Consider the following 13,087-nt stretch of genomic DNA (forward strand, 5'->3'; position numbering starts at 1 on the left):
ATGCCAGAGCTAGAAGTCAAATTTCAGTCGGCCTGGATCAAAAGCCCATGTTCTTAACCATTACAGTAAATTGCCATGCTCTTTCACTCTATAGAGTCAGTATGTAGCTTGTTAATCATTAATATGTTGTCTTTTGTATATATTGAATGTTTTCTAAAGAAGTAGTTTAGGCTGGGCATGGTGGTGCACACCAGTAGTCCCAGTTACTTGACAGGCTGAGGCAAGAGGATCATTTGAGCCCAGGAGTTCCAGGCTGCAGAGAGCTCTGATCCTGCCACCGCACTCCAGCCTGGGTAACAGAGTGAGACCCTGTCTCAAAAAAAACAAAAAACTTTATTATCAGACATGTCATTCTTAGTATCATACCCATTTTATAGCAAGAGTGACAGTGGTATATACAGATTAAATGATCAGCATAGGGTGAATCAACAGAACCAAGAAGTTTCTGATCCATAGTTACCTTTACTTGCTAGGTTCATACAAGAATCATTATAGTGTTTTCTTATACCCTTAGATTTTTCAGTACAGTATGATGAAGTTATATTAATATAAATACTTATCTCAGACAAAGATGCTATCTGAGCAAGACATGGATGATTGGGCATTAGTGTGGATTTTAGGACAATAGAGCCTTATTGGTACATGTTAGAAAACTTAATCCTGATCTTGTTGTGGAAGTCACAGCAAAGCCAAAGATGAAAAGCCAGTCAGTCTTAAATGCTTTTCCTTTTCCAAGAGGGCAGCTAAGATGCCCAGATATCTTTGCCCTCCAGGGATGCAGGTGTGCTGTTTTATTCTTTAATTATTCACATAAATTAAAGCCTATTCCTTTGCATTTAAAAAATAATATAAAACAACACTCTCCATGTTTTATTGCCAGGCGAGAGCTTTGAAATTCTGTCTCATTGAAGTTTGGTAAACTGTAAGGATTTTCCAGGGTTGGGTGGTACACTTAACCACAGAGAGAACATTGGACTGATAAAAGCTGCAGGTGAAGGAAACCACCAGGGAGCTGCAATTAAGAGAGCTTCACACTTGGCTGTTGGTCGGTGTGAAATTCTCAGCAGGAAGGAACTTTTCCCTACCTCTGCTGGCTCTTCTTAGCTCCTTCTGCTCACCCACAAACAAAAAGAGCATCAGGGCTGTCTGTTTCCACTTTGTGAACTAGGAATAGGTGGGGTGGCTCTTTGTAAGAAACTTTTGAAATTTGGGGACAAGTTATAACTTCACACAAATGCTGACTGGTACGCAGGTGGAGACAGGACAGACACACACATACATACACATACATACACACACATTCACGTAGACACAAATGGACCACATCTCTCAGGTGATTTTACTATATACATACATTCTTGCCTTTGTGCCCTTTGTAAAATAAAGATAATTTTTACTTCCATAACTGATTATATAGTGTTAATGTTGGGGCAGTGTGTTAAGAGCATGGATTTTTGGTATCAGACAAACCTTGGTTCAAATCTTGGCTTGTCTTCCTAATAGCTATGTAATCTTGAACAAATTACCTAAATTTTTTCTAAGTTTCAGTTCTTCCATTTATAAAATAGAAGTATAAGAATAATTATCGTAGGATTGTTGTGAGGACTGAATAAAATAACTCATGTAAAACAATTAACCAGTACTATGTCTGGCATATTGTTAATAAGTTGCATGAGTGCTCATAAATGGTAGCTGTTATTATTTATATTATTAAACTAAATATCTGATTGACAGATAAATGTTAAATATGTATGGTCCTATGTTTTTCTTTTCTTTTTGTATTTTTGGTGCAAAGTCTATTTTCCAGAAAATTCCTCCTTTTATTCCTAGGAGGACAAAAGTACTTTGATTCTAACTGCTCTGAAAACATTTCCCCCATAAAGGGCTTTCACATTAACTTAGTCCCTGGAGCTAGGGAGGAGAAGCAGCAGGATTTGCTTCTAAGTAGAGCTCTTTCATTTCTATCATCAAAAAGAAAAAAATCCTGTACTAGCCTTAGGTAGAGCTAAGTTATAAAAGACCATACAGCCCAAGGAAGGAGTCTTTTTGTAAGATGAGGATAAGCTGGTAGAAGAAAGGAAGGAAAATATGGAAGTGAAAATATAGCTGATTTTAATGTTAGTCTGGCTACTTTTTCCTCTCAATTTAATATATACTTAATTAAAATGATTATATTTTGAAAACAACTAATGCTAGAAGGCAGCATGTATTATCTCATAGCTTCACTCTTAGTTTTGGCCATTTCTTAAATAAACAGTTTTCCAGTTGGATGAACTGTTGAGTTGATGAAGCACTGATTTTATTTTTACATCTTTTTCAGGGTGTGGGAGGGTGAGCGTTTGCAGTCGTTGGTAGATGTTAGCTTTGGGAAGCACTCATTTAGATAGAACAAGTTACAGAATGTAAAAATGTCATTCATCTCGACTTTAGGCTGGTACAAATGCATAGTGGTGAAACCTTAGGTCACATGGTCACTATTGTCAAATGAAGACTTTCTTGAATTCAGATCAGTAGGTAAACTTATCTGTTTTATGAGCTTTACTAGACTAGCAGGACTTCAGGAATAGTTTTTTCAAACACCCATTTTTATAAATTTTAGGTAATTCCTCCATATTTTCCAGAGGAATCAAACTGTGAAAGAGGCAAATGTTTACCTTGGCAGCAACTTCATGGAATTGGTTTTGGCAGGATATTCATCACTTTTGGATTTTTCGTTCTTACTGCTCCAGAAGAAAGTATTTTTCTGAATTTTTGGATGGTAAATGGGAACACTGAATTAGACACTTCTAGGTAAAGTGTGTCAGAATACCATTGTCATACCTAAAGACAAAATTCAGGAAAGGGGAAGAAGCATTTGTTGAGTACCTGCTATATAAGAAGGTCTGGTTTATGTTGTTTACTGCAGTAAACTCCCAATAACCCTTTGAGACAGGCTTTTAAAAAAATGTATTATCAAGTATGTGTTATACTATGTGCCAAGCACTGTGGTGTTTTACCCGATTACTGTATTTAATTCTTATAACCCCATAATGTAGGTACTATTATTTCCATATTTTACGGTGAGAAAGTAGGCTTGGAGAGTAGGTCACACAACTAGGAAGTGGTAGGACTGAGAACGGAGCTCCAGTCTCTCTAAGTCCAAACCCCAAGCTCTTAACCAGTGATCCTTAAACATCAGAGTACCTAAGAAGCACCAAGGGTAGTTGTTAAAAATCACTGGGCTCCAATTAGAAATTTAAGGTCACTAAGTCTGGGATAATGCAAAACTATAAATCTGCATTTTAACAGGGCATCCCAGGTAAATCAGATCAGGGAGGCCGGGCGCGGTGGCTCATGCCTGTAATCCTAGCTCTCTGGAAGGCCGAGGCGGGCGGATTGTTTGAGCTCAGGAGTTCGAAACCAGCCTGAGCAAGAGCGAGACCCCGTCTCTACTAAAAATAGAAAGAAATTAATTGGACTACTAAAAATATAGAAAAAATTAGCCGGGCATGGTGGCACATGCCTGTAGTCCCAGCTACTTGGGAGGCTGAGGCAGGAGGATCGCTTGAGCCCAGGAGTTTGAGGTTGCTGTGAGCTAGGCTGACGCCACGGCACTCTAGCCTGGGCAACAGAGTGAGACTCCGTCTCAAAAAAAAAAAAAAAATCAGATCAGGGAGTTGATTGACCATACTTTGAGAAACAGAGTTAAATTGTATTGCTTTCCAGACTGCATAAAGAAGAAAACAGGTGCAGATTAGTAACTATCCAAGATTAAGCTGCCAAAGACAGAGTCATAATTCAAACCCAGATCTAACACTCACACTTTTTATAACAAGCCTATGATTAATTCGCACATTTCGCAGTCACAAGAAATGCAGAAAACATGATGTCTAATAAATGGAGCCACACAGATTTCATGGGCTTGTTATTTACCAAGGTTATTAATTTACATGTAGATCAGTACTGAAATTTTCATGGTCCTTAAACTTTTCTAGTGACTTTTGTAAAATTAAAGAATTGTGTTTTCTTTACAATCAGATCATTCATGCTTCAGGCATGGAATCGCCAACACTCTAGGGTAAGTTTCTAAGACATGCAGAAGTGAAAGAGGATGGAAGGAGGTAGAAAGAAAAGAACTTCAGGTGTATCTGCTAAATGGTGCTAAAGCTCCTCTTCAACCCACCCTTGTCACTGAAATGAAGAATGAAGGGTTGTCGCTAATCCTACTAGCCAGTCAAATGGCAGTAGGCCATGTTCTACATCATCTTCCATTCTACCCTTTGAAACCATAGCTCAGTTAGGGCCAGCAAGTTTGCTTTGCCTATTCGAGTCCACTTGGTAGGGCAGAGCCAACACCTTGATTGACTTCCCTGGTCTCCTAATGGGATTGGGAGAACTTTTTTTTAACCTCTCTCACTTTCTCTTTCTCTCTTGCTCTTTGTTTGCAGCTCAGCGACATGTCCTCACGTACATGGAGGATGCAGTGTGCCAGCTGCTAGAGAACAGGGAGGATATTAGCCAATATGGCATTGCCAGGTTCTTCACAGAATAGTAAGTACATGAATGCTTTGCTAACGGGGGAACCCAAAGGAGGCACTTGAAAGCAGACAGAGTCCACGAAGAATAGAATAGGACAATGCTGATTATGTAGTGACAGTGAATGCTTATTTTTGGTAGGTTGGTTTAGGGCTGCCTAAATATGTTTTGGAGCATGCCTTTGGTACAGCTAGTTTTGTCCACTGATATATCTCATGACCGATCATGTTTATAGTAGCTTAACAACTACTTGTTTGATCTATCAGATCTGTTTCTTTAGGTCCTTCTTAAAATTTTTAACTTTCTCCTTTATTCAGAATATTCATTCTGATTGCCTTTAGGTGGTGTTCATTTAGCCTGTGTTTTTAATGGCTGGCTTTCCTCATGGAATTGTTTAGGATGATGTTCTCTTGCAGTTTTCTTTCTATAGGATGTGGTGTCAATCACTTAATGATTTAGGAGTATTTCTAGAGGGAGGATATCTTTCATAGATTATATTTTTGAAGGGTTATGCTTCTTTGTAAAGGATGCTTTGGGAGTGTAAAAGTCAAAATAATTACTACTTTTGGAATATCACAGAACTGTTTTAGGCTGAATGAGAGAATCACTTTAAAATACCTTAATCTTTGTGAAAGGATGTGCTAAAGAAATACAAAGTATATTCTTATTACTAATATGCCATCACATATTTATATAATCACTTGGACTGTGCTTCCTTTTTTTCTGGTTTATTGGGAATATTCTAAGAAAAGAAGAGTAACCTCTTACTGGCTTCCCTTTAAATGAATTATGAACTCAAGGCCATCTTCCTTGAACATAGATTTTTTTTCTCTTTCTGTTCTCCAGAGGCTCCTTGCAGATCAGACAGCTATTCTAATCCCTCAACTTAGGTTGCTGTTAGGGGAATACTTGACTCTCCCTGCCTCTTTTGCTGAGCTAGAGTTCTTATAAATAAAATCTAGATTTTTTTATGGACTGGCATTGTAAGTTCCTTGGAAAAACAAGTTTTCTGAGAGGAGAGCTGGTCTTTTCTCCCAGTCTTCTAAAGGAAGATGAAGTAGAAAAAGGGGCCAGGCATAGTGGCTCATGCCTGTAGTCCCAGCACTTTGGGAGGCTGAGGCAGGAGGATTGATTGAAGCAAGGAGTTTGAGACCAGCCTGGACAACATAGCAAGATCCTGTCTCTACAAAAAATTTTTGAAAAAAAAAGATTAGCCACGTGTGGTGGTGTGTGCCCATAGGCTCAGCTACTTGAGAGGTTGAGGTGGGAGGATCACTTGGGCCCAGGAGTTTGAGGCTGCAGTGCGCTATGATTGGACCACTGCACCTAACCCAGGTGACAGACCATTACCCTGTCTCTGAAAAAAAAAAAAGAAAGAAAAAGGAATCTTACTTGTTCTCATGGTGTGGGCTGAAGCAAATAAGGTGAGCAGGGAATAAAGACTGAGATTGAAAAGCCTTGCTTGCTTTTATAGAACTGACAAGCCTAGGGATCAAGTTTCTAGGCCATTTAATCTGTACCAGCACTCTTGTGGCTTCTTGCTAAGGGCAATATGACTCGTAGGGGGTAATGCTTCTCTTTGGCTTTTTTAATTAATAATTTACTCCCCCCATCTCCTTTTTAAGTCCTTTCTCTGTTATACTGGTTCCTTGAGGGAGGCATCATTCCTTCTTCATCTTTGTATTCTCAGCACTTGGCATCACGCTTTACATGTAATAGGTGTTAGGTAAATATTTGTTGAATCTAGTTATTGCATACTATCTAGTCTTATTCTTGATCTTGTTATAAAAAGGACTATTTTCTTATTTTAGCCTCTCTTTGTTGTTGATTCTTTTCGGTTAAAGCTCTATATTCTGTCATTTAAGAAGCTGTATACCAAGTGTCTAGCATTCCAAAAGTGAAACCCAGTGGTCTATGTAACCAACACTAAACTCCAGTGAACCAATAAGTAAGGCTCATAACTGTTTCAGAATGCTATTGATTGTAGGTAGCTTTTTTTTTTTATTTTAGCATATTATGGGGATACAGATGTTTAGGTTACGTATGTTGCCCTTGCCCCTCTTCCCCACCCAAGTCCGAGCTTCAAGCGTGTCCATCCCCCGGATGGTGCGCATCGCACTCTTTGTCTATGCATATACCCATCCCCTCCTCCCCCCTTCCCCCTCCCCCCTGCCTGACATCCAATAAATGTTATTCTTATATGTGCACTTATGTGTTGATCAATTAATACCAATTTGATGGTGAGTACATGTGGTGCTTGTTTTTCCATTCTTGGGATACTTCACTTAGTAGAATGTGTTCCAGCTCTATCCAGGAGAATACAAGAGGTGCTATATCACCATTGTTTCTTAAAGCTGAATAGTATTCCATGATATACATATACCACATTTTATTAATCCACTCATGTATTGATGGACACTTGGGTTGCTTCCACATCTTTGCAATTGTGAATTGTGCTGCTATAAACATTCGGGTGCAGGTGTCTTTTTCATAGAATGTCTTTTGTTCTTTTGGGTAGATGCCCAGTAATGGGATTGCTGGATCAAATGGTACTTCTGCTTGTATCTCTTTAAGGTATCTCCATATTGCTTTCCACAGAGGTTGCACTAGTTTGCAGTCCCACCAGCAGTGTATGAGTGTTCCTATCTCTCTGCATCCATGCCAACATTTATTGTTTTTGGGACTTTTTGATAAAGGCCAGTCTCACTGGAGATAAGTGATATCTCATTGTGGTTTTGATTTGCATTTCCCTGATGATTAGAGGGTAGCTTTTTTTTAAATTTCAAAATATTAAGGGGGTACAAATGTTTCGGGTTACATGGATTATTTTTGTAATGCTTGAGTCCTGGCTGTAGGTGTACCCATCACCCAAATAGTGTTTATAGTACCCATTAGGTTGGCTTAGTCCCCTCCCCTCATCCCCACTCCCCACTAGTTGCTTTTCACTGAGTTTTACTTCCCACTTGTGTGCTCATTGGTTAGTTCCAATTTAATAGTGAGTACGTGTGGTGTTCGTTTTTCCATTCTTGCTATATTTCACTTAAGAGAATGGTCTCCAGTTCCATCAAGATTGTTGCAAAAGGTATTAATTCATCTTTTTTATGGCTGAGTAGTACTCTTTTTTTTTTTTTTTTTTTTTGAGACAAAGCCTCACTGTGTTGCCCGGGCTAGAGTGCTGTGGCGTCATCCTAGCTCACAGCAACCTCAAACTCCTGGGCTCAAGCGATCCTTCTGCCTCAGCCTCCCGAGTAGCTGGGACTACAGGCATGCGCCACCAAGCCCGGCTAATTTTTTCTATATATTTTTTTAGTTGTCCAGATAATTTCTTTCTATTTTTTTTATAGCGATGGTTATCTCTCTCTTGCTCAGGCTGGTCTCGAACTCCTGAGCTCAAACAATCCTCCCGCCTCAGCCTCCCAGAGTGCTAGGATTACAGGCGTGAGCCACCGCGCCCGGCCTGAGTAGTACTCTTGTAGGTAGCTTTTATCTATCAATACACTGTTGAAAATAAATCGTAAGATTTTCCATGGTGCTGATAGAAATCTCATTCCTTGCCAAGTGAGCTATTTCTTTGTCCCCAGGAAACTAAAAATTCCATGATGTATGTGAGTTGCACATACCTGACACTTCTATAACTATAAGACACCAGGTTGGCCTGAGGTACGTTATTTTGAGAAGTGAAAAGTAAACCAGCATCAAAGCTCCAAAAACTTGTTCAATTTTTTGGTAAAAAGACTTGAAAGATATGGATATATGATAGAATGGGAAGTAGTATAAGTAGTATTTGGTAGACAAGGAGACCTGAATGATAGAAGCTCCTGATTTTACTTTGTGAATTTGATTTATCTAGTGAAAATCCCTCTCTTTCAGGCCTCTGTTTTGTATTGATTTATAGGAGAAGCATAATGAAGTGAAAAGAACACTACCCTAGGAGACAGAAGAGCTCCTTATAAGTCTTCATTCCATAACCTTGGGCAAATTTCTGAAATCTGGGCCTCAGATGCCTCATCTATGAAATGGGTTTAATAAAGCCTTATGTGCTAACCATAACAAATAATTATATATTACAAAAGGCAGTTTTTATTAAACTACTACTTTTTCTCAGCCACTACAGTTCTTTGAGGTAAGCACTATTATTATTATATTATTATCCTCTCTATTTTATAGATGAGGAAATTGAGGCTTAGAAAGGTTAAAATAGCTTCTTCAAGTTCACAAGCTAGTAAGTGACAGAGTCAGGAATCAAGCCTCCTCTGCAGTATTACAAAGGCTACTGTTCTTTAATGCCTCCAAGTCGCTTAAATGTCTAATGTTGCTGGAAGACTAACCAGGTGATATTTTAAGGTCTCTTCTAGATATAATTTCTACAATTCTTGAATTTTCCCTTATGAACTATACTCCACAAGTTTATCATGTCACCTGCTCTGGTCAACTTAGTTCATTGCCATTTAAATGTTTAGTATTGGCCTTTTTGGGGACACAATTGGAGTTGGCTCTAAATAGCAGGAAGCATGATTTTTAAAAATATGTTAACTCTCCACTTCCATCTCAAGTTCAGACCTTGAGATTTTCACACATTTAATGATGGGTGATTTACCTTTAAACAATGATAAAAATACTCTTTGAAATTGTTTTTGGAAGGCTTCTCTGCTGATTTTCTTCTGTGGGTCTGCTTGCCCTCCTACCTGTGCTGTTACCCCTGGTTATTGGTGTTTTCAAACAAGTCCATGATTGTTTCAGCAAATCTGGATAAACTGTAAAACCCAAGTGGCTGGGCTATACTGTGAGCTCTGTAGATCATATTTTTCTGGACACTCATGAAAGAAGGATACTAAATCCTAGAGGATTTTCTTTTATGTTATATGTAACCTCTACCTCTGAATTTTGTCCTTCAACCAGTGGAAGTTAAAATAAATTAATATTTAGAGGTGCTACTCTAAGAATAGACCAAGTGTCAGCACTAGGTCAGGACCGCTAAAGAAGTACATCCAAGAAAATGAGGCTAGTGTAGCTGTAACTTAGAAACCACAGCAGAGTGTGACCAGATTCTTGTGGCAAAGATAAAATGAGAAATGTGGCTTTTTAAGACATTGGAAAATAATGATGACAGAAAAACAGGCTGAAATCTGAGAATTCCTATCAGAATTGGGAACCATTCTTCACAGGCTAAATTGATAGCTACTACACTGTGGCATCAGGGAGCTTGACCTGCCCATACTAATATAGAAAAGAATAATACTCTGTGGTCTTGGTTGGTAGGCCCAGGATGGCTCTTTCTTATGATCAAATGTCTTGTTTTTGTTTTTTTAAATGATGATTTTCGTTTCTTGGTGAAGTTTTTATGATGACTGTTTTGGTTGCAAGAAAAAAAGTACACAGATTACCTTCATTGATGGAGGTTTATTTTAAGGATACAGGAGAACATAGGGCAGCATTCATTCATTTTTGAGCACCTACTCTATGCCTGTATGTACTTGGCAATGGGAATGTAACAGTGAACAAGACAAATAAGGTACCTACCCTCATGGACCTAGTGTTTTAACGAGAGACATAGTCAATAAACAAGCAAATTGATGATGATGAGAATAGCTAATAGGTACTAAATAATTACTATGTGCTAGGCACTGTTCTAAACATATAATATGTATTATCTCATTTAATCCTCACAATACTATGAGGGATAGGGTATTAGCATTATCCTCATTTTACTCATTAGGAAATTCAGGCACATAAAAGTAACATCCTCAAGGTTGTACAGCTGGTAACTGTAACAAGATAAATAATAAGAAAATAACCAAGGCAATGTAAGATATAGGATGGCCAGAAAAGACCTCTTGGAGGAGATGACATTTTAGGGCTCATCCCATCAAAGAACCAATAACTTAGCTCAGAGGGTGACTCACCTGCTTTGTCCACCTTGGTTTTCCAAGCTTCCTGTGTCCAAAAAAGATAATTTGGTTGCTTTTATTTGCTGTACTCAGAATGGAGTACCTTTAATAGACAGTGTTCCTAGGACCAGTTCATAAGTAGTTGGCCCCCCTCATGTCCTCATATTTAGTAAGTGAAAGTAATAAAATAATTAGTCATAAAATTATTTCTTATATATAGTATAAATATGGAGATAGAAATCTTCATCAGTTTTTAGAAAAGGAACATTAATAATTTTATTCTGATACATAATCATCAGACTTCAGTTGGGAAGTTGCATACCTTTTTTGTATACTCTTATAGTAAAAGGTATCTGCATCAAATTTCTTTTTTATTGTTTTGACTAGAATAAATCCATTAAATGTGAACTTTATTAATTCATTCTCAGAGGGAATAAAGTGGATTGCAATAGTGCATATTCCTAAATCACTTAAAATGTAACTCTAATGTAAATAATCCATGATTATAAAATATATATTGTATCTTCTTTTTTAAACAGGTATTCTAAGCCCTGTGAAAAGATAACCCATTTCTTTTCTACATAATCTAGAACAATCAGGCCATAAAGTTTTAGTTCTGAAGTTGGCAGATATTTTAGGATTATTCACCATCTAGCATTTAAGTTATATTGTTTTGGGTTCTTCTTGTGTTCACGGTAATGGAGGAACAGAGAGTTGGGTCAACAAGAAACACATCAGAACAAACCAGAACTTCACTAATTTCCAGGTTTTGAATAAGAGAAGGACTTGAGACTCTCTGGGCCATTTCTGCTCCATGTTTTTTCCCTACTCGTTGTTGTTAAATTGAGCCAAAATACGATTTGGTGAAGTAATGGTGACTAATCCTATTATAGTCTTCTTCAAAAGGGGTAACACTTCTCCCTGCACCCCCCATCCCCCCCTGCCTTTTTTCCATAGTTCAGTTCTTAGCTGGACTTGACACATTGTAACAGAAAATTACCCATTTCTCATTGTCAGCATCTGGATTCTCACAGACTCAGATAATTGCCAGGAATAGATCTTGCCTTCAGTTAAAACAACCCTATCCTCACTGTTACTGGCTTAGGCACTTCTGTTAAGCCATCATTTGTGAAATCTATGGAGAACTTTGGTTCTTTTCTATATACTATAGCAACAGGACTCCAGGGAACCATAGTGGTGAGTTAAGAGTCACCAAAATCTATTTTGAAACTTAAAAATCCAAGGTCGTTGAGGATACAAGAAGCTGCCTATTTTTATAGAATCCATCTCTCTTCTTTAGTCCCTTCTTCGTGTTGTGGTTACAGGAAACCATCCAGCAGCACTTGACCTGGTAACTGAGGAAGCGATTTCACAGCCCACTGGTCCCCTGACTCATTTAGAAGTCAGAGTCAAAGGTTACAGAAGTAATAATTGGGCCCAGATTCTCCCTGTCAGGAAAGACCTTAACTTCCCCACCCCCTCCCTTCTACAAGTTAAGAGAAACTTAGCTTGCGAAACCATTCACTAAGAGGAAATGAAGGAACTCCATCCTTGGCTGAAATATTCTCAAGACCCAGTGATATTATTTCTGTTTTCATGAGAGCTGCTTTTGCAGCTAGCTAGTATAGGTATAATTCTTCACACTAAAATATCTCCTCTTAGAGAAATAACTTGATTTATTTTAATTTTTAAATAATGCAAAGGCTCTTTGCTTGGTCTGAGCCCTGATATTCCTTCTCATTCCACCACTCTGGTAATTCCCTGAGTACTTCTCTGGAAATCAAGGAGACACACACAAATCTGAATTAACATGTCATTTGTGCTCCTAGTAAAGTAAAATAGGTCATCCGAAGAAACTTTCCTTCATGAGCAACAAAACAATTTAAATTTTTCAGAGCTTTTAATTTCTTACATAATTTGCTCATAACTCTAGGAGATCTGTGGTGCTAGTGGCACAGGCCTGGCACAAGAGCAGGAAAGAATGACACAATCTGGCACCTTTAACCAGAAGGCCTTTAATGAACTGACATGGGGGTGGAGGGGATAGAGGGGAAGGAGGAAGGACAGTTAGGATTTTGGCAGTCACACAAAGACTCTTCTTCCCTGAGAAAAGTGAAATGAAAGTCAAATGAAGCTTCCTTCTACTGTTATGATTTGCTGAAATGTTTGTCTGTCTCTTAGTTTTTAGCCCCATGGCAGGTACATTTTTTACAGTCAATGACTTCTCTAAAAAACAAATTGTTTCTCATGATCCTTCAAGAAGAATCATATTCAACTAAGTTCCTGTCTGAGGCCATAACTGTGATTCCTTTCTTCAGCTATCAGATGCAGTGCTGACCAGCACAGCAGAAACTGTCTTATGAATGACTTGAGCATATACATTTATTTTGGGACATGTTGGTTCCAGGATTGCTGAGTTCTTGGGCTGCAACAGAGAGATGAGAGAAGTTTGGGAAAAGGACTGTTTCCTGGGTGGCCATAGAAGCAGACTTGAATTTATTCCTTTGTCATTAAATAACATCAGCAACAAATGTCTTCGTTAATGTCCTTGTGTTATAATTTTCCAGGTCTAGATTATTGCTAGGGATGATCACACCTATCTTGTAGGGTTATGCAAATCAAATGAAATGACATGCATAAAATGTCTCGCTGTATATAATTTATTTTCATTATATGTCATTCCC

At 38.3% G+C, this 13,087-nt stretch overlaps 1 protein-coding gene across 3 annotated transcripts in view; it reads left to right on the forward strand.

The window, feature by feature from the left end:
* Window positions 1–13,087, forward strand: part of LOC105811091 (chromosome unknown open reading frame, human C11orf49) — a 199,217-nt gene that overhangs the window by 35,219 nt on the left and 150,911 nt on the right. For 2 of the 3 annotated variants that reach the window (XM_012645200.1, XM_012645198.1), the window contains exon 2: window positions 4,428–4,530. The exons of the other annotated variant lie outside the window; for it this stretch is intronic. In XM_012645200.1, the coding sequence (XP_012500654.1) occupies window positions 4,428–4,530 (103 nt within the window). The remainder of the gene's footprint in view (window positions 1–4,427; window positions 4,531–13,087) is intronic. 3 annotated transcript variants of the gene reach the window in all.

Source organism: Propithecus coquereli, unplaced genomic scaffold (genome assembly GCF_000956105.1).
Source record: "Propithecus coquereli isolate 6110/MARCELLA unplaced genomic scaffold, Pcoq_1.0 Scaffold227, whole genome shotgun sequence".
In the NCBI taxonomy this organism is placed as follows: domain Eukaryota; kingdom Metazoa; phylum Chordata; class Mammalia; order Primates; family Indriidae; genus Propithecus; species Propithecus coquereli.